The sequence below is a fragment of the Mus caroli genome, unplaced genomic scaffold, assembly GCF_900094665.2.
Source record: "Mus caroli unplaced genomic scaffold, CAROLI_EIJ_v1.1 scaffold_13511_1, whole genome shotgun sequence".
In the NCBI taxonomy this organism is placed as follows: Eukaryota; Metazoa; Chordata; class Mammalia; order Rodentia; family Muridae; genus Mus; species Mus caroli.
Genome location: NW_018390987.1, coordinates 3,968 through 25,978, shown reverse-complemented (window position 1 = coordinate 25,978; position 22,011 = coordinate 3,968). Strand labels below are relative to the sequence as shown.

At 38.3% G+C, this 22,011-nt stretch overlaps 1 protein-coding gene across 1 annotated transcript in view; it reads left to right on the top strand.

Annotated features, from left to right (window-relative positions):
- LOC110288938 (dynein heavy chain 7, axonemal-like) overlaps window positions 1-19,429 on the top strand; it is a gene marked incomplete at both ends in the record, with an annotated part of 30,716 nt that extends 11,287 nt beyond the window's left edge. The window contains 8 exons of the mRNA XM_021155171.1: window positions 297-476; window positions 4,076-4,348; window positions 5,480-5,607; window positions 8,659-8,737; window positions 12,102-12,326; window positions 14,890-15,036; window positions 16,777-17,462; window positions 19,243-19,429. Of these exons, the coding sequence (XP_021010830.1) occupies window positions 297-476; window positions 4,076-4,348; window positions 5,480-5,607; window positions 8,659-8,737; window positions 12,102-12,326; window positions 14,890-15,036; window positions 16,777-17,462; window positions 19,243-19,429 (1,905 nt within the window). The remainder of the gene's footprint in view (window positions 1-296; window positions 477-4,075; window positions 4,349-5,479; window positions 5,608-8,658; window positions 8,738-12,101; window positions 12,327-14,889; window positions 15,037-16,776; window positions 17,463-19,242) is intronic.
- Between the last annotated feature and the right edge of the window lie 2,582 nt (window positions 19,430-22,011).

The window sequence follows — 22,011 nt, the reverse complement described above, 5'->3', positions numbered from 1 at the left end:
CCTTTTATCTCAGGAAGGAGACTGTTTCCTACAGCATGAGCAGTGCCTTGGGATCAATGTGTTTGACCCAATAGTTAACCTCTAGGTCCGGTAAGACAGTAACAAGTAGTACCAAGGATGGCAATCACTCCTGCAGTTTTTTCAGTAGGATCTGCTCTTGTTTAAGAGTCTCAGGTACAAGAGAAAGTCCGTTCAGTGTATTTAATTGGGGCTGGCATAATTTTCATTCACAGCAATTGATCTCCACATCTCTATATCTCTATGTATACCTATGGTTATTTTATTTCATTTTACAGGAATCAATTAGAGCTTTTGAACATCCAGGTTTCATCATGAGACTGGTTCTTGATAAAGATGACATTAATTTTGAACCCGAGTTTAATGACTACATAGATATTCTTGTAAATATCTATGAAATCATGATTAAGGCTGTCAGCTTTGTGCCAAGAGTTGAGACAAAATTGTATTCCCAATGGGTAAGTAACAAGGATATTCTGATTGCTGTCCTGGAAGCTCATCCCCATCACACCTCACAGCCTATCTTAGCCTCTAGTAGATGCATCACTAGCTGCGGTTTGGAGTGCTTATTCTTAATTTTTATATTAAAAAAGAGAAAGAATAGGGTTTTTGTATATTTCTAAATGATTTCTTTTTATATGCAGTATGTACTTATCTTATATGTAACTCACGACTTGGTTTTGTTTTAGCCAATTTTATGTCAACTTGACACAAGCTAGAGTCCTCTGAGAGGAGGGAGCCCCAACTGAGAAACTACCTCCCTAATATTAGTCTTTAAAGCATTTTCCTAATTAGTGATTGATGGGCACATTTGGCCTGGTGGTCCTGGAACCTAAAAAAATGCAGACTGAGCAAGCCATGGGGAGCAGGCCAGTAAACAGCTCTCCTCTATCACTTCTGCCTTAGCTCTTGCTTCTAATTTCCTGTTCTCTTCAGTTCTTGCCCTCATGTCCTTAGATGATGGACCATGATGTGGAAGTATAAACAAAATAAACCCTTTGATCCCCAACTTGTGTCTGGTCATGGTGTTACATCATAGCAATAGAAGCCCCAACTGGACAGGTTTAGATTACTTAACATTTTGACTATAAAATTATGCATGACTATTCTTTTCTAATGAGAGACAGAAAGGAAGTGAATCTGGATGGGAGAAGAGTTGGAGGGACTGAGAGGAGTTGAGAAATGGGAAACTGTGTTCAAATTATACTGTATGAGAAAATAATCTGTGTTTAATAAAAGGGAAAAAAGAATAAAAAATAAATTATACATTGGGGAGACAATGTCCCCTTTGGCAGATACAATTTTTTTATTTTATTTTCTAGAAATTTTATTATTCTTCATACAAACAGACTTGGACAATTTTGATTGCCTTTACTAATTATTAATTATTTTTTTCTTTACATATACTAATTCTTTTCCATTCTGAATTTAGAATTCGCTAATTCTAAATTTCCATTCAGAATACCACTGTCTGTGGTCTTGGCCTGTGTGATTCTGCTCTTCCCATGGTGGCTAATACCTCTGGGTTCTTTCCTTTTTACTATGTGACAGACATAAGACCTCAGGACATCTCTGTGGCTGCTGCCCAAGTTGGCTTCTCTGGAATTTGGTAATCATTTGAAAGCCCTGGAAGGCTCAGCTTTGACTGAACAATTTTTGACTTAATGATACTTTGGACACACTGGTTCTATGCTTATCCAAGTCAGAAACTAGAATTCTGATAGTGGACTGCTAAGGCTACTATTTCTTTCTCTCTCATAGGCAAATTCCTCATCCCGTCCCTCCCCCCACCCCCAACTCCCAATTAAAAGGTTCTGTGTCCTTTAAGTTTTCTCAAGATACGTCTCCTGAGAGTGCTACTTTGCTCTACTCTGACACTTTGTCTTCTGACAGTCATACTCTGCCCCCATGTCCTCCTTGCTGGGGAGTCAACAAATCTTTGACCATAAAGATGATTGAAGTCTTCAGGCTCATGCAAGTACACAATGACCTGCTCCCATCTTGGCTACATAGCTCCCCCCACCCCCTTTACTTTGATTCCTTGGCATACATTAGAAGAACCAAATTTAGTAATTTTCTTACATATTCATGTATTCTGAAATAGTTGTTTTCTGCTTATTGGTTCTTCATATCACCACATTTCAAAGTCTGTTAAAATCTACTGCTTGCTTTGCCTTTGCATAACTCCAACTCATTTATTGCATTTATTCCTAGTATTTTACCTTTTTTTCAAGAACAGAAATTATTAAGGTAGCTTATGAAGCACACTGATATAGCAAGTTAATAAGATAAGAATTACTAAACTCTAAGTACTGATTATAATTATCTAAATAAACTCTATTGCTATGATTTTATGGTTAGAAAAGATGACTTTTATATCCCTTCCTGGTGCCTACAGTAAAGAGTGTATGCGATGAGTTTACATTAGTATGAAAATATGTAACTTAGACTTTCAAGAAGAGAATATTTGTTTTGTGTCAGATTTTTAGAGCTAAAAGATGCATGGGGCATTGTATGTGGGGTGATGGTTTTGTCAGCCTTACTTGGTCACATTTTAAAAAATAAAAATTACAGAATTCTCTATGATCACTACCCCTAGATGTCTCTAGGTGATTTGAGGTTCAGCGAGATTTTGAAATAAATTATAAGACTAGCTTGAATAAAATGATTACACGGTGTCTCAATGACCTTTGGTAGTAGATGCAGAAGCAGATTCATATTTCTGTTCATTGATATATTTGATAGGAATGGAAAATAGATTAAAATACACTTTTCTTTCCCATGGAAGGCAAACTGGTAAGGGCTGAGGCACCATGAGTGTAAACTCATAATTGTTTCATGATCTAATATGATATTCTTTGAACACCTTGATATATCACATGAAATATCATTTTTTCTTAACTCTCAATGAGCACTAATTAAATTTAATATTAGAAACTTTCTAAGGTGATTCTCAGTCTGAAAATCTAATTACATCTAGAAAAATAGCCCTATTTTAGAAATTAGACAAGCTGCTAATAAAAATGTAAAAAACAGCCTAAGATGAGTATTAATGACCTTCACAGGAGAACCCATAAATCCACCTTGCACACAGCCCATTGTGTGGGATGAAGTATTCTAAAACTGTTTTGTAGAAGAGACAATACCAAGTGCACCCTGAGCCCAAGACTGAGGGACTGATCAAGGTGGTAACATTCAGTAGTGTTCCTATAAACAATGTAGCTTTTCAGACAGCTGATCTTCTGAAGTGCCCAGTAGTAGGCATAGCAGGCAGACACCCACGGGATATCTAAGGTGGTGAGATCAATTTCCGTGTCATAGAAAGCCCACCATAGACTGATTTCTACTCATTACAGATTTAAAAATGCCTTTTTCTAGATGGCACAGCACAGATGTTTCTAGGAGTTACCATTCAGATTATAAACTATGCCAACACACGTATTGATCCTCTTATTTACAAGGGGAAGGAGTTGAATGTTGATATTCATGTACTAATTAAATTGTCCTCTTGTGCATTCTTGCTCACTGTTATTCCAACCCTGGTTGCAGAATAGGAATTTGGCAACTAGGGATCAGCATCAAAGGCCACCTAGTGAGTGGCAATCTTTCTTTGGTTTGACCTCACTTGTCTGAGGAGTGTGGTGATGGGGCTCTGCATGAGCATCTTTTTAAGAGTTAAGGCCAAAGCCAGCCTTGGAAAGCTAACACAGCAATGTTTGGACTTTTCTGTTTTGCATCCTACGTTTTATTTTTGCATGTATTTTCAAATGACCATTTGCCCAATTGTGCTGAAAAACAAAAACAAATGCAAAACAAATAAAATAAAATGTCAGGTAGCACTTATGAAAAACAAAAATTATACAAAACCTACAGTATATAACACTCTTCAGGTTGGACTGATCATATTTCTATAGATTAGAGATTAGTAAATTACAACAGCCTTTTCTTATGTATAGAAAAGGCAATATAGTAAGATTGACCCTTTCTGGGAGATAATATAGTAGGGTTAAGTTAGCTAAAGGTACGTGAAATGACACCATTTCCCTTCTCTGCTCAGGAAAGCAAATCTAAGCCAACAACCTTGAAGCCCATAATTCTGGATGAAATCATAGACACCCATAAGGAAAAGATTAGAGAGGTGGTGTTGCGAGAGAGTGTGGCACCAACCGAGCATCTCAAAATGTATGACAAGTATCAGTTCTTGATTACTGGAAAAGCTGAGCGTGATATTGATGAGTTCCTGTTTCAAAATCAGAACTATGAGAGACTAATAGAGGAAATTCGCAAATACCAAAAGCTAGGAGAAGAAATACAGTACACATCTCGAAAGGTAACTGTCGTTTCTCTATAACTCTTGATGGAAGAGAATGGTCTGTCTCAGGTGTATTAACATCTAGTGTTAGAGCCCCCAGGGAATAGGAATATGCACCCAGAAGTGGTGACACTTGCCAGCCTGGCGTGTGTCTCAGTGTCAGGCAGCTAGGACACATACCGTCCTTGTGCTCACATGCATGAGATGCCAGTGCAAGGTGAAAAGGGATTTAAGAAACATGAATAGAAAGGAGCATAAGTATGGAATCTCCTCCCAGTTCCAAGAACCTGACTTTTAAATTTCATGTTGACAAATGTTTTGGAAACGACAGCAATGAATCCACAATGTACTTCCTTCAATTACTAAAGATACTAAAGATTACTAAACATCCTCTCTTGGCCCCTTTATTAAAACCATTCTTCAGATTCCCTACTATGCCCATGTATTACTTTTTAAATATGAAACAAATAACGTATTTGAAAGTCATTGCTGGATGGGGTGGTACACACCTGTAGTGCCAGCATTCAGGAAGCAGGCAGACTGCAAGTTCATGGTCAACAGGTGGACTATAAAGCATGACAATGTCTAAAAGCAAACAAAACTTATCAAAATAAAAAAATAAAGGAAGTTAATTTTCATTCAGTTACCAATATCCTAATTTCCTAAACTTTAAAAAACCATGATGATGATGATGATGACAATGATGATGATGATGGTGATATTTACTCATAGATGGATGTAAAATACAAAGTATTTGTTGCCGGAAGTGGGGGAGAGGTGGGTGGGTCAGATATTAGATACTCCCGCAGCCCCACATGTGAATTTGTTATTATCTTCAGTTTGTTTTTGATACAGGATCTTGGCCTTTAGCCCAGGTTGCCCTGGAACTCACTATGGAGTCAAGGCTGGCCTCAAACTTATCCATTCTTCCTGGTCTTGTTGTCCAAGTTCAGGAGTTATACACCTGAACCATTATGCCTGGTTCAACAATTTAAAACCAAAAACCAAGAACCAAAAATCTCAAAACCTGACCTAATTATATTGCACACACAAATCAGTAGCGAGGAGAATATAAAAACGAAGAGAGCCTCTTACTTATGCTTATTCCAATTCATGCTTCATAATAAGTAAATCTTTTTTACTCTGCAGACTGTTCGCTTGGGAATGTTTGAAATGCACTGTGAGGAACTGATCAAATCATTGATGAAGCGAGCAGATGTCATCTGTGGGAAACTGATAGCCAAGATGTTCCGCAATCACCAGAAGGAAAACACAATGTATGGGAGTACTGGGGTGGCTATGTTTGCGTTCTAGGGGTGGTCCTTGTGATACTTGGCAATGGAAGCAGGTCGATCAGTGTCACAGGGAGTTCAAAAAAAAAGCATTATGCTAAACATGTTCTACATGGAGTGACATTTCATGATGCAGTTGTCAGGATTTTTTTTTTACACATATGCCTTCCCAATCATGTAAATTAATTATTGTGCTTCCATTCTTTTGCACAAGTCAGGTGGACATTCACTTCATACTTTAAAACGTGTGTAATCCATACATAAATTAGTTTTCAGAGTCGATCTGTATAGGAGCTGTGGGTGTCAAATCCAAACTTTGTCATACTACCATTATTCTTTAGTGACAGGAGCTTAGCCCAGGGGCTGGGTCCTCTATGAAGCAGCTGAGGGGAAGAGCATCCTTGGGGCAAGACTTGGTCTTGGGAGAGGGTAGGGTTACTCTCTATAATAACATATGCCTATCTTAACTTTAAGTTACTGAGTCCAGAAACTGCATATCTGTTAACACTTGTTGCTAACAGCATGGTGATTGGGTTAAAGGATTTATTGCTAGCATTCCCTTCTCTGTACAGGAGGCCAGAGCCCGTCACTGGCCTGACTGGTTAACTCTTGGTTAGCCATATAGGAAGGAAAGGAAAATAATCAAAATGCTTTATACAGGTAAATATGCACAGGCATATATACATTCATACATCCACATTTTGGTCAGGCCCAACCATCTGTCTAAATCAACTCCATAAGTATTCATCTATTCTTATATACATACACATTTACCTAAACACATACATACAGACAAAATATACATTTGGATGGATGGATAGATGGATGGGTGGGTGGGTAAGTGGGTGGCAAGAGCCCCCAATTCAAATTATTCAACCAACAACTTTATTTCTTTTCTCTGTCCTTTTTGTTTTAACATTCTTAGACAAAAGATTCTTTAGAAATTTCCTCATAGATAAAATGGGAGTTACAAAAGGATGTTGATTGTAAGTTCACAGTGGGATTTCATTCTAACATGCTCCGTAAAAGTTCAAAGTAACAGCTTTTATATGGCCTTGTCTTATCATAGTGCACACCTGTGGCTATATCCTTAGACCTAAATGTTTTTCCTTGAACACAAATTTGTCCCAAGCCTATTTCACTTTTTTGTGTAATTCTGAAAGCTCACTGTGTTTCTTGCTATGCAGCCTTTACTTACTATATGAGGAGGGGGCACATTCTAGTCTTGATTCTATCTTTATTACATATGTCTAGCAAAGCAACTAAAACTATTCCTTAAAACCTTCTTCCTGAAATTATTTGAACAAAATCAGGAATTCTATAGAGTCATTAATTGATCTAAACAGCATTAGCTCATGGAAGTTTATCTTTATGGTGATCTGCAGGAAATTTGATTAATAGGGTGGGCTAATGCTCAGGGATTGTTATATTAATTTAATAATGACAGGAACGGCTCATTAGCTGCAAGAGGCAATCCTGAGATGAAGTCTCTTTGGGTCCTCACCATTGAGCTAACTCATCACAGACCATGCAAAAGTGGTGGGCCACCCCCAGGAAGGTCACCTATTAGCCTTAGCCTGTCCTAGATGGCTCCTGATACTTTAAGGCCTTGGCAAGTTGTTATTTTTATAAAGATTTTAAACTTATTTTAAAAGATGTACTTATTTATGTATATGAGTGCTCTATTTGCATGTATGCCTCCAAATCAGAAGAGGGCATCAGATTCCATTATAGATGATTGTGAGGTACTGTGTGGTTGCTGGGATTTGAAATCAGGGCCTCTGGAAGAGCGGCCAAGTGCCTTTAACCACTGAGCTACATCTCTATCCACCAAGTTGTTCTTTTAACTGGAGAACTGTGGACTAAACAGGGTGTGGGTGTAGGATAGCTGGCTACTCTAAACTCAGAGAATACCAGTCAGAGTACAGCTGAATGTCTACTTATCTAAGTCAAGAAGCATAATTAGTATAACTGGTCCTCCAACCTCTTTTCTAATGTTACAAGGTAGAAACACAGAAATAACTAGAATATTCCTTGTATAGTTTTTGAGGGCAGGGTCTCACTAAGTCCCTGGGCTATCTTGGAAAACATGATACTCCAAGTAGTCACCTCTCAATATCCTAGTACGATTACAGATGTGAATCACTATGCCTCCTCACAGAATGTTTCTATTCTAGGCCTTTGTACTGGGTGAAACATTTGCTATAATTTTATCACAGCCCCACCTCTTCTCACCACCCTCTGAGCTCCTGGCAGCTGGGCTTTCTTCCTCCATTGTTTTTAATTATGTCAGACTCACCTGCCTACAGAAGGTGCAGCAAAACTGTTGTAGGAGCCCTGGACAGGGATAGCCCAGCTGCTTTATCCATGTCTCTACCTCACCAGGAAGCCTATAAAGCAGTATTACCTATTCTCACTTTTATCTGCGTGACAGCTCCACTCCATGGCCTCTTATCTGCATGTTACACCTCCCCTTCTCTGTTGATTCTGCCACTGAGATTTGCAAACATGTTCAAAATGCATATCCATCTTCCAGCCCCACCTTCAGCTCAGCATGGTCCACATGCTCTTTGCCAGACAATTTTTGTAGATCCCCCCCCACCCCCCACTGAAGTCCCTTACCTCTGAACTTTCTTTCTTCTAACCCTAAGTTTGTTCATTATTTTTATTGCTTACAAGGCAGACCAGTAGGAAGTATTGGCATGTGCCAGACATTTCTGAGCTACAGACCTGTTTTTAATCTTTCCTGCAAATAGAGTTAGTTACTTCCCATCTTTGTACCATTTCCGGGATTGGCACAGGAACTGCCCCTTGAAAGAACTGTGAACTGTCTTTGGTGTCTGACTGTGAGATGCTCAGGGGTCATTTAATGCTGTAGCTTGGAGTATGACAGGTGATCATTAAGTTTATGTGGGGCAAATAAGTAAATTAACACAAATTTGTATTCATTAGACATCACATAGATGGATCATAATCATACAATGGAACATTAAATAATAAATACTGTTTGTACTATTGATTTTTCTGCTGTTTCAGGCTATGTGATGAATTTGAGAAGATATCTGAAAAGGCTCTGAGCACGCCTCTAAACACAGCCGAGCTCATGGAGATGAAGGTACTGTTGAAGAGCTTGTATCACTGTAGGGACTGAACTGTCCCAAGAGTGCAGAGAAATAGACCACTCTGAAGGTTAAGGCAGAGGCTTCCAGTCATCAGTGTTTCAAATGTTTCATTCACAAGCCTGCAGTCTGGTGCTTCAGGCTGGCCTCTCCCCGGTGCTCCTTCTGGCCTCTGTGTGGTCACTTGACTAGACCACCTGTTATAATACACTCTGTTCCTTGAGTTTGTGCTCAGTGGCATTGACAGGTGCAAATATTCTTTGGCAATTGACTCTGCTCCATTTGTCTCCAGCAGGCTCCTTGTGCAGGTTCCCCTAGCAGAGTAGATGCTTAAGTGTCCTATTGTATATGTGCTTTTCTGCTGGTGTCACATTAGCTAATATCTCACTGACCAAATCAGGTCAGAGTGAGAGGGCACAGCAGGGCATGGACACTGGAATGCATCAGAACAACAAATGTAGTTATCTAACCAGATGTTCTTGAGAACGGTGTTCGCAATACTGACCGGCGTGCTAGCAAAATTTGGCCAAAACAGGCCAGGGTACCTGAGATGTACACTTTCTCCCCATTTTAATCAACAGATATTCAGTCCTCGAGCAGTGCTTTCTTCTGTGTCTGAAAAGACTGTGTTTTGCAATGCACTAACACCTTCTATGACAGTTGGCAGAAATGTTGCCCTCATCAAACCCTTCCATTTTCACATTGGTTATTTTTCTAGTTACTTCTACTATTTTTAACTCTATCTAAAAGCAGACAAAGTAATATAAAATAACTAATAGCAGTTCCATTTTATGCTCCTTTTGTTCCTATAACAGTATCTTTTATGGGATATGAGATTTTTTTCAAAAATAGAATTCCTCAAATCTAAATTAGAAAGAACCCTTTACATTTAGTTTAAGATATTTAAGACATTTAAGATATTTAACTGAACCTGTAAACATGTAAACTCATTCAAAATTCTGTATGTATGAAAATGATAAAAATGAATTCAATTGGTTACATGTATATTTTCTTCAAATTATTGCTTAAACAAAATTTATTAAAATTACTGAAACTAAATTTTACATTCATTTTTAGTTTTACTAAGAGAGTCTTGCTTTCGTTAAAGTCTTTCTATTCTTTGAAGTTGTCTGTGTTTGGGCTGGAATTCTGAGTGTGTGATCAAATTTTACATACTCATACAGACTTCAAGAGGCATATTTATGTTTTATTAATTGTTGTTGGGCATCAAGTAGTTCTGTGGCTGGTAATAGGTATAAATAATCACTGTGCCTTCCTCTTTGTTAGAAAAGAACTCATGTGGAAAGAGGAGTTGTGCACATTACCATCTGCTTATCTTCCTGGATGTTACTGGCTTAAACAATTTGGGGTTATTCAAACTGAGTTTCTATTGCATATAATAATCTTTAACAAAATTAGCCAATAAGATTCATTATTTGTTGCTTAAAATATCTCTGTGTTTTAAAAAATTTATTCCAATAAGGATGAAACATGGTCAATGTAGTCACTACAAAAATCACTCATTTATTATAGACAGGGAGAAACGTAAACCCAGTTTCTGGACTCGATAGGAAACTGATTAGCTAAATTCAAAAATACATAGTTTGACTAGACATTTATTACTTGTGAAAATTATAGTTTCTAAATCAATCCATTGCTTATGCATTGGGACATGGTTGGTCGTGTATTTTTTTCTTATAGCCACACATTGTAGACTTATTCTGAATTCTCTGCTATACTTAATCATTGTTTTCCCCATGCAAGTGAGGTAGTTTGGTGACAAAGTTTGACTTAGTTTGACTACAGTCTTTCTTCCTTCACTTGATTTGGGCAGTTGACTAGAGATCAGAAAGTCCCTGTGGGATCTAGGTTCAATTTAAAACTATTCTTCTGGGATTAGGGAGATGGATCAGTTCTTAAAAGGACCCAAGGTGTTGAAGGAGTTTGCAGCCCCATAGGAGGAACAACAATATGAACTAACCAGTAACCCCAGAGATCCCAAGGACTAAATCAACAACCAAAGAGAACATGTGGTGGGACTCATGGCTCCAGCTTCATATGTAGCAGAAGATGGCCTTGTTGTTCATCAATGGGGGGAGAGGCCCTTGGTCCTGTGAAGGCTCTATGCGCCAGTGTAGGGGAATCCCAGAGCCAGAAAGTGGGAGTGGGTGGGTTGGTGAGCACTGGAAGAGGGGAGCAGATAGGGGGTTTTCAGAGGGGAAACCAGGAAAGAGGACAACATTTGAAATGTAAAAAAAGTAAATATCTAATAAACGATTAAAAAAAAGAATGCATACTGCCCCTGGAGAGGACCTGAGTTTGGTTCCCAGCACTCACTTTGGGTTGCTGGCAACCCCTGGTAACTCAACTCCAGAGGATCTGAGTCCCCTTTCTGGCCTCTATGGGCAATTGAACTCATGTGACTTTAATCTTCCTCCAACCCCATGCACATACTTAGAAATAAGAATAACTCTTTAAAAATGAGCATCCTCCATTAGCGCTCTGCTGCAGCCCTGGCATCTGTGCAGACCCTCACCTGTGTTCCCTCTGCCTGCCCCTTTCCACATGCCACACCTCATGTGTTTGTGGAAAGCTTCTGTCCATGTCTGGCTGCCTTGGAAGTCTGTGACATGCTGCAAGCAGTAGTAGTAGTAGTAATAGAAGCAGCAGCAGCAGCAGGAAGCCTCTTGGTACAGTGCTGTCCACGTCAAAAGTTTTCATTTGTACTTATTTGACTAATGACCATCAGTCTTATTAGATGCCAAATGTCATGATGGTAAAATCTGTGTCTGCCCCGTGCTCACTTTACTGACAGCACTTGACAAAAATGCCAGGTACATTTGGTGGCCCAAAGCATAATACTTAAAGAAGTGAAGTCACTAAGATGGTATCTACTTTTATCATTCAGGGATACACAGAATCCTCCCTGGTCTTCCATTGCTGTGTGTGTATAAAAGATAGAGTATGAGTGTGTGTGTGTGTGTGTGTGTGTGTGTGTGTATGTGTACATGTGTGTGCATGAGTGTGTGTATGTGCATATGCATGTGTGTATGTGTGAGTGAATGTGTGTATGCACACTCATGTGTACATGTGTGTGCATATATGTGCATGGGTGTGTGCATGGATATGTGTGTGCGTGTGTATGTGCATGTGTGTATTGTTAAGTATCTTTTCACTTTTTTCTTCCTCTTATTTCAGTGAAGTGGGTGGGGTAATTGAGAAATAAATTGTGTGGAGGTCCCAGTTCTGAGCCATACTTTTCTGATGCATCTGTGTGTATTTATGCAGTATATTTCCATAGGGCATGTTGGGTAAGAATTTTCCGTTATAATGCTGTCTATAACCTTTGCTTTCCTTCAGGCTGACATTCAGAAAGTGGAGGCAACTGACATGTTGGAGCTGAGACAGAGACTAGTGGATTCTAAAAACTGCCTGGCCTTCCTCATCGAGTGCGTCAACTTTTCTCCTGCAGACATCAGACTAAATAACAGTGTTTTCCAGTGGTATGGCAGAATGGGGGAGATTTTTGATGAGCACAGGAAAATCATTAAAGATAAAACAGAACAATATCAAGAAGCCCTTAAGGTTGGCATTATAGATTTTTCAAATTGCTCCCATTTTTTTGTTGGTTGTTGTTTTGTTTTTTGGGCAAATGTTTGGATTTTTACCTCTATGTATAATATTACAGACTTCTTTGTTACAGGGGCCCTGCATTGTAGCTTTCTCCCCCTGTAATCTCAGGAGTACACATGCTGGATCTCTCCTAATAGAGGACTAAGGAGTGATTCAAATACCCTGATTGATGTGGGATCGTTTCTTAATTTTTTTTAAAGGTAGAATAGAGAAAATGTTGGAAAACATTGCTCACAAGTGGCCATTAATAAGACAGTTTATGGTACTAAGTTCAGGGTTTTTTGCCTTGTTTGCTTTAATTTTGCTTTATTTTGTATTTATTGTTCCAACATCAAGATCTCCTGCTGACATGCTTTTTATGTCTCACAGTCACTCTGGCTTTCTTGAACACAATGCATATCTACCTTTTTTGTTTTTCTGGTAGGTCTGCAGCTTAACCTCTGCCTACCTTCTAGGCCAGTTTCCCACTCCTGACTTGTGAACTCCAAGCATCCTCTAGTTCCCTGCTCTGTGCCTCTCTCACATCCACCTTGCATGTTATCTCTGCACTCTGCAGCGCTCTGCCCTGACACGTGCCAGTCACACTCAGTTGCTTTTTCCAAGATGCCCTCTAGACTTCAGGTGGCTTCTCCATTGCTCAGATTAGACCCTGTAACACATCTCTACTATATTAATGACCCAATCGCTACTATTACTGTCAGGTCTATCTGCCACTAGATGGCCAGCTCCTGGGAGCTTTGTTTCTATTTACTCTCTAGTTCTATCCNAGTGGCTAGTGCAGTCACTGGCCCACNGTGTCTCAGCACATTTTGTGCTGTTATAACACAAGACTTGTGGCTGGGTAATTGATAAAGAGCATAAATTTGCTGCTTACATTTCTGCAAGGTGAGAAGTCCAAATTCAAGAGACCAGTATCTGCTGAAGGCCTTATTGTATCATCCTTTGGCTGAAAATAGAAGTCAAGGGATTAGGAGGGCACATTTACAAGAAAGAGAATTACAGAGAAGAAAGGAGGGAGAGAAAACACTCAAAGCCACCCTTTCCCTATGAGCCCACTCTCGTGTTAATCTGCTTCCATGGTATCAGAATTACTGCATACATAAGACCAGCACCCTTAGACCCTGTCCACTCTTGGTGTTCCATTTTTTACTATGTTTATTTCTGATGCATGGGGCACATTCAAACATGTCTTTCAGAGAGCCATCAGCACTCTACAAAACATAAAACACTTTAGTTGTGAATAAATCAACTAAAATTTTCAGTTTTATACTTTTCAGGTTTATTTTATAGAGATCCCTAAAATTCTTAAGATCGACTCAGGTCAGCCAGTTAAGATATTCTTTGATCACAAGCCAACTGTTTTTCTACTATACCAAAGAAGATTCAGTTTATAAATTACGTTATTTGGAGACTAGTTCATAGCCTTGAAATTGTTTTATTTTTAAACTATGGCTAATATTTCTACTTAATAACCTGGCTATTTCCAACATTTTAAATAGGAAAAACATGAACAATGGGTATAAGATATTTAAACCAAACAATAATTGACTCTTAGAAAATTCCTAACTGGTTCAGGACTATCTGTACTTCATTATACAGTATCCTACTTCAAAAGTCTACACACAATATTGACGCAGTTTTCCTTTTATTTCCCTTCACTCAGCAGGTGGGAGCAATGAATTTCCTGGGAAACAAAAGAAAAGAGAACAGAAACCAACCTAGGATTCATGATATAGAAAAAAGATCCTATTTTTGAATAACCTAGATTTGACTTTTTAATATTCATTAACAGATATTTCTAGACTCATTTAATTTGGAATAGTTTACCGATGACAATTTTATAATAAGTGTTTTGAATCAAGCACAAACATCTGTTTTATGTTAGAATCTTAAAATTTTAATATTTCACACCTGGGTTTATTAACTGTGTACATCTCAGGTCATGAGTGCTCATGGGAGAATGAAAATAACTTTCATACGTTTTGGTTCTGTGTTGCTGATCCAAGACCTGTTTGGGCAACAGATAAGTAAAGGCGTTCAATTATTGACAAATGCTATGAAAATAATGCAGCTAGTTATTTAGCTCTTAAATAAATAGATCTTCGTTCTAACCCTATCCTGGTAATTATGTGTTTTTCAAATGCTCAGTCATTTTTTGCAACAATTTTTCAGCATGCTAAAGAATATAATTTTAACACATTTTTTATCCAATGAGTCAGAATTCCTTACATTTTATAAGGCCAACTTATTAACTAGGGAACTAGAGGAATTTTTAAGTATGTTAATTTTAAATTTTAGGTTGGCTTTTTTGTTGTTGTTGTTGTTGTTTTGTTTTGTTTTTGTTTTTTGTATTTTAGATCCCAGTCATTTTTTTAGGTTATCTTCTTTTATATTTTGTCATGAAAAAAAACCACACTAATAATTTTGGTAAGCCTTTCAAATACTTAAAATTTTTCTTGGTAGCCAGGAGTTTTTATTTTATAGGAATAATAAGCACATGTGTTCTTTTGTTTAGTTTCGATGTGAGCAGTTTGTGGAGGAATTGGAGAGTTATGCTAAACAAGTAGAAGAATTTCATACATTTGGAGACCTGTTGGATGTGCAGAGGTACTTGCAAAAGGCCCAGGTGCTAAACAGCAAGTTGGATGCAGCAGCGGACAAGGTAAAATTAAAATCTGTAAAGAATGAAGTGATCCAATAAAAAAAGAGTGTGTTTGTATTAAGTATTTATGTTTAAGAAATCAATTCATCCAGGCATGCTGGTACATTCTTGCTCCCATCACTTGAGTGGTTGAGGCCGCAGGATATTAAGCCTGAAGCCAGTCTAGGTAACAAAGTGAGACTTTTTTTTTTAATGGATGAAACAGTTGAGTTACATTAAGTAAAAGAATAATAGAAGGAATTCACAATTCTAGTCATGCTTCAAGGAGAAGCAGTAGGGTGGTTCTCTGTGGGTGGTGATCACTGAGAGAAGCACATACGTAATAGCATTTCATTGCTGTTTAGTGTAGTTTTTGTGTATTCATACATGTGCAGCTGTTTTAAAATTGGACCCATTATTGTCTCTCACTGAGCCACTGTGTTCCCACACTGCTGCATCAGAGTCAGCTTGCTTATTAGAAAATCTGGAAGAGTAAAGCTATATCCTTTACCACATATAATGCAATTTTCATTATAGTTTACGATGAAAACAAACCATATTTTTCTTACATTAAGAGTCCTTAATGTCCACCTAGATAATTAAATAGTTTATAATTATCTCAAATAGGCCAAACACATAAAAATGGTAGAAATAAACTTTCATGTTGGTTGATAAGAGGGGCCACTGAATTCAAAGTCACTTGATTAATTGATATATCTAGCTGCAACTTTTTATTTGTATAGATTGTACAAACTACTTCTTCACTGAGTTTACAACTTAGAGAAAACATTTCCCGTTTCTTCCTATTTATCCTGTGCTCTGGTCTGCTTGCTTCATCTCTGTGACAGAGCTGTGACTGCCTTGCTTGAGTACACTTCTGAGGCACAACTCATATGTATGCATACATGACATTATACATGTGTTAGTAGCTACTAGTATGCAGTATTTCTCCTGTTTACTTTGAATTATTATTGAATGACTTCTCTTCATATTCCACCTATTTAAGTCATCTTTCATATAACTCTTAGGAATTGGACCCTTTTTATTTCAGTTTTCCATAGTATGTATCTAGGCTTCTTATTCAAAGCACTTAAGTTCTTTCAGTGAACAAAGCCAGATTTTTGATATTTCTTAGTGGGTAAAACTTCCTTCTATTTCCAAATTTATTTAACTAATGTTAAGCTAATGCAACAAAACATTGCCTAAAAAATATGCACACAAAAAATAGGGAAATGTTAGTCTTTAAATATATAAATCATTTGTGACAACCTAGCTGAGTCCAGAGGGAATATGTTAAGTTAATAAACAAGATACAGCAAGGCTCATACTACGTGATGGGATAGAGAAGAGTCAGGTCTGTAAGAGTATGCATCAAATAGTGGTTACTGGTGCATAGGGATTGGGAGATGCTAATTAAAGCATATGAAACCCTTCGACTTCAGTTATATAGAAGAAATAAGTTGAGTAGATTTATTACATAGTATTGTGGTCATATTTAACTATGATCACAATTGAAAATTGCCAGGAGAATAGCTTTGCAGGGTGAGGTAATACAATATTCATTAGCTGCTGTTAATCATTTCAGGATGTATACATATGAACACCATAAATACCCAAATCCTATTAATTTGAAAGAGAAAATTAAGAGGAAATAGGTTAATGCTCAGTCTATACTCTTATTGAATTTACTGTTAGGGCTCAGAGAGAGCTGCTGTTTAACATTTTAAACATCAGTCACCTTCAGAATACCCATCTTTTCAGATTGATCAGTTCAATGCAGAAGAGGAGGCATTCGGCTGGGTCCCATCAGTATATCCTCAACGTAAAAAGATCCAGGATGCTTTGAACCCTTATCTCCGTCTCTATGAAACTGCTGTGGAGTTTAGTGCCAAACACAAATGGTGGACTGAAGGACCATACCACAAGGTGAACCCAGATCAAGTAGAAACGGATGTTGGGAATTACTGGAGAGGGCTGTATAAGCTAGAGAAGGTCTTCCATGATTCTCCAAATGCACTGGCAATGACCAAGAAAGTGCACTCAATGGTGGAGGAATTCAAGCAGTACATCCCTCTCATCCAAGTGATCTGTAATCCTGGTCTGCACCCCAGGCACTGGGAGGCCATGTCCACCATTGTTGGCTACCCTCTGAAGCCCTCAGATGACTCTACAGTCTTCTCTTTCATACACATGAACCTGGAACCATTTTTAGACAGATTTGAAGGCATTAGTGAAGCAGCTAGCAAAGAATATTCTCTTGAAAAGGCCATGGATAAGATGATGACTGAATGGGACTCCATGGAGTTTGTCATTCATCCCTACAGAGAAAGTGGGACATACATTTTGTCCTCAGTTGATGACATTCAAATGATGCTGGATGACCACATTATCAAAACACAAACTATGCGAGGATCTCCTTTCATCAAGCCTTATGAAAAGCAGATGAGGTAAAATAATATGTAATGTTTATACTTTTACCCAAGCCCTTTGCATTCAACTCAAAGTTCTCCTGGGGATTGACTGTGCATTTCACGTTTCCTATTTTCAAGCTTATTATTTCATTCCTCAATGTGTTATGTGTGTGCACCTGTGTATGTGTGTGTGTGTATGTGTGTGTGCATATATCTAGCTACCTGTAGAGACCAGAAGAGGATATAGCATCCTGTCGAATTCATTATGAGGAATGGGTAGCCTTTATTAGTTTTGCAAAAGTATGGATCCCTTTGCTCTGTTTATGACAAAGGCATCAAACAACGTTGAGATGCTCATTTTGATTGTCATCAAACTGATGTTACTTTATTTTTTAACTTTAAGAAGTTTGTGACTAAACAGTTTAAAAAGAGTAAAGTATAAAACTGCAAATAATAGTGCTATTCCCCAAGTTTGGAAACAGGGGTCAGAGATAACCCCTGGACATCTATTGTAGTTTCAGCTCTATGCATGATAGCTGGCAAATGGGAGCAAATGATAAAAACAAACAAATTGATTTTAATCAAAATTTCTTAAAAGAAGGCTGCTAAATACATTCAACTCTCATTCTGTTCTTCACTGTTTTAGTTTTTCTTCTTTGGTTTGTCTTTGTAATGTATATTAAACGGTTTATATTTCACCTTCAGAGGCAAACAACCAAATCTGACTTTCGTCTTCAGTATGAATTTGACTGGCAAGGGAAACTAACTTGGAGGTTTCTGTCTCTGGTCATCCTGCACCTAAGATGATCAGAGACTCTCAGATGGGTGAGATTTCTTCTCTGAGATTGGCTGTTCTACTTCCAGGTTCCACAGAGAGTAAACTCATCTGAAAGTGGGATAGCTAGACTCTTGTGAAGGGCTGGGCACAATATCATTAGCTAATGGGAACAGTTCTGCATCATAAAGGGACTAGAGAAAAGGAAAAAATAATGCTAGAAGAAATGCCAGTTGGAGGCATTCCTGACTCCATTTGAAAACCAGCTACCCAAATTCCCAGATAAATGCTGGGGAAAAATCATTTTGAAAGACATTTGAAATCCCCTTGTAATTGTGAGAATTATTCATATGTCTTTGTTTTAAGAATTGAAAATTATAAATTATTTCTTATAAATGAGTAAGGCATTAATATACAACAAAGTTATCTCCTTCCAAATTTCATTGATTAATAAAGCATTCTTGCTTATTTTATGGTGTCTTTGACAGTTATAGCTGTGGGTCAAGTCTCAGCTTGTCCTTGTTAGTTGGAGAACTTGCACCTGCTACTTAACTTTGGTTGCCCTAGCCTCATTTCTTAAGTAAATGTTGTGCACAGGGTTATTGCAAAGATGGATGAAATGCAGAGAGATTTTTAAACTGCAATTGAAAACTGCTAATTTGGGGGTAATTACGATGTTTACACATAAAGGAATTTTAGCCCTTAGGTTTTCCATATTTAAAGATGAACTGATAGCCTACTGTAATTCAAATATTGCCTCTTCTTGTTGTGTATCACATTGTATTTAGGAGAATGTGAATTTTGTGAATACATGTTCTATCTTAGTTATTGGTTACAAGTCTAAATGTTGATGCAATTCTTAAAACAGGTTTTATTTAAGACAATTTTATTGATTTACCATTGAGTGCAAGCAGAGAAGTGAAAATAGGAGTAGCAACATCACACAAGGGGTTGGCAGGCAGCTGTGGGTTGGGACTTTGCTGTCTGAGACACTGCCTGCTTTGCTGTCCTGAGACTGGATTCGCTGTGCTTGTTTCTCAGGGAATGGGAGGGCAAGCTGCTGCTACTGCAGGAGATTCTGGATGAGTGGCTCAAGGTACAAGCCACCTGGCTCTATCTGGAGCCCATTTTCAGCTCTCCGGACATTATGTCTCAAATGCCAGAGGAAGGCAGACGATTCAAAGCTGTGGATAAAACCTGGAGGGATGTAATGAAAGCGGTTGTACAAGTAGGTAAAAATCTCTGGTAATGTATAGGAGTGATAACAACTTTGCTTCTTAAAAATCCATGTAAGCGGTTACTGTTTCTAGTAAGCCATCATTTCCCTGCAACATACATTCCCCTTTTGGCTATTATTTCAGAATTCCAAGAGAAAAAAACATGAAAAAAAAGTGGACATTTTGTCCTGATTCCCCTAAGGCCCATGGTGCATCAAGTTTACTCAGTGTGACCTTTGGTGGATGGCATAGTTTTTACCAGGGGCCCTGCTAGGAAGCCAGCACCATCTCTGGATACTGTTTCTTTCATGATGCTGTCTCCATGTTGTGGCTGCATGGCTGCTAAAATTCGTTGTGACAGGGAACAGCTAGCAAGCATACACAGTGAGAAATGTCTCTCCTAGGGAACTTACAAAAATAAAAAGTCCAAGAGAAATCTATCCAGTGAGTTCAAAAATTCTATCAAAATGAAAGTAAATCATAAGATACATAGATCCTAGGGAGGAGAGTTCGAGCTAAGGAGGAATTTAATAAAGTCTGGTCCCACTAAATAACATCACACACAAGTTCTGAAGGTGCTGATCATGTTAGGACATGAACATAAGCTCCTCCATTGATATCTTAATCAAATACACTATAAGATAGAGGAATTGCATCTAAAATGTCTTAACTTGGTAACAATATACACATATTCATTACCTAAACAAAACTATACCTATAGTCCTAAATATTGATCATAGTTCATCAATGGCAACTATATGATTTGACAGTATGATACCAGAAAGATGGACATGGGTTTGTTCAGTAGGCTCACTTTGGTTTTGTAATAATATCATTAAATATGTACAAAGCAAGCCGTAACATTAATCACAACATAGTCAAATACACACTTAGCAGAACTATTAGTGAGTTGCTGTATAACACTGAGCCATTTCTAATGTAATTCACAAATACAGGCTGCCATATTGTTTCCTTATTACAATGCCTTTACATTCCCTTATAATGTGTATTAATTTCATTAAGAAAGATATCAAGAGCCAGGCAGTGGTTGGCACATGCCTCTAATCCCAGAACTCTGTAGGCAGAGAGGCAGAGAGGGGCAGAGGGGCAAAGGGGAAGAGGGAGGGGCAGAGGGGCAGAGTCAGGCATATCTCAGAGTTTGAGGCCAACTTGGTCTACAGAATGAATTTCAGGACAGTCAGAGCTACACAGGGAAACCGTATCTCACAAAACCCAAAATAAATAAATAAGAAAAGGTTTAAGCAGAATTTTTGCTGTTTCCCTCAAAAGTAGACACAAAAGTAGATATATTAATCTCATTGATATACTACATATACACTATGTGTGTGAATATATTCTGTGTTCTATGTTCTCTCTATATATTACATGATATATAATAACACACATGCATATGTATAATTGCAGAATCTCACTTTGTAGCCCTGGTTGACCTGGAACTTGCTGCCGGGCTGACCTCAAACTTATAGAGTTCCATTTGCTCCTGTCTCCAGAGTGCTGAGGTTAAAGGCATATACTATGTCTCCTGGGAAAAACAAAAAACAATAAAACAAAAAACAAAACCAAAAAAGCCCTTGCTCCTGTTATTTGATGAAAATATTCTTAAACGCCCCAGATTTTAAAGAGTTTTACACATTGTTCAGTGTCTAGAAGGAGCCGCTGTGCTGGCCTGAGTGAAGAGGAAGGGTTGGTGATGGCCACATGGAACTATGAGACTCGAGAAGTAAAAGCTCCCAAGAGAATGGGTTTGGGTTTTGTTGTTATTGCTCTTCGTTGTGGTGACAGTTCATTAATGATTGCTGCACAGCAAAATTGTCTTCCCTAACTGCCTTGTGTATTCTCACAGTGTTAGCATCCACAGAAGGTCTTGTGCACACTCTCCAATGCTTTGAAGATAAGTGTATTGCCATATTCTCTCAAGAACGCCAATGAGATGGTCTGTGTGGCAGAAGCCAGTGGATTAATTGCCTGGTACAAGAGGTTTTTCACTTTCATCTCAGGGGTCCTAAGAAAGGTTCTCTCTGAGGCGGACTCTTCCACAACAAAATTCCAGATGTTGAGAACAGAACATCACTAACACCGCTACTCTGATAGGCTTGATTGACAGCTTGGTTCCTTATCCATATAATGCCCACTGTGTATACATGAAGTAGTTTTATGGTTTTTTTTTTTTCACTAAATACACTGACCCACCTCACTCAAAGATCTTTCACTGTAGAAATTTCCAGTTGGTTTTGGTTATTCATACAGTTTTGTCTGTGAAGGCTCGTGTTCTGCTCAGACCTCTCCTCCACACAGCATAGATCCCCACACGGCTTCTGTCATTCAAAGGCATATGATCTAGTGTGGGGACAAGGACAAGGTGAAGAGACAGAGTACAGAGGAGAATAGTAGGGATTGGGAGGAGTGGGGTATGAAGAGAAAGAGCACCCCTGGGGTGGCTCACTGCCAAACTGACTGTTCCTTTTGCAGGTAGGTCATAAGAGGAACAACCTCTTATCAAGGACGTTCAGGGATTTCCATCTCCTTAAGTACCTATTATTCCTTTTTGAGGAAGCCTTCCAAGTCATTTCTT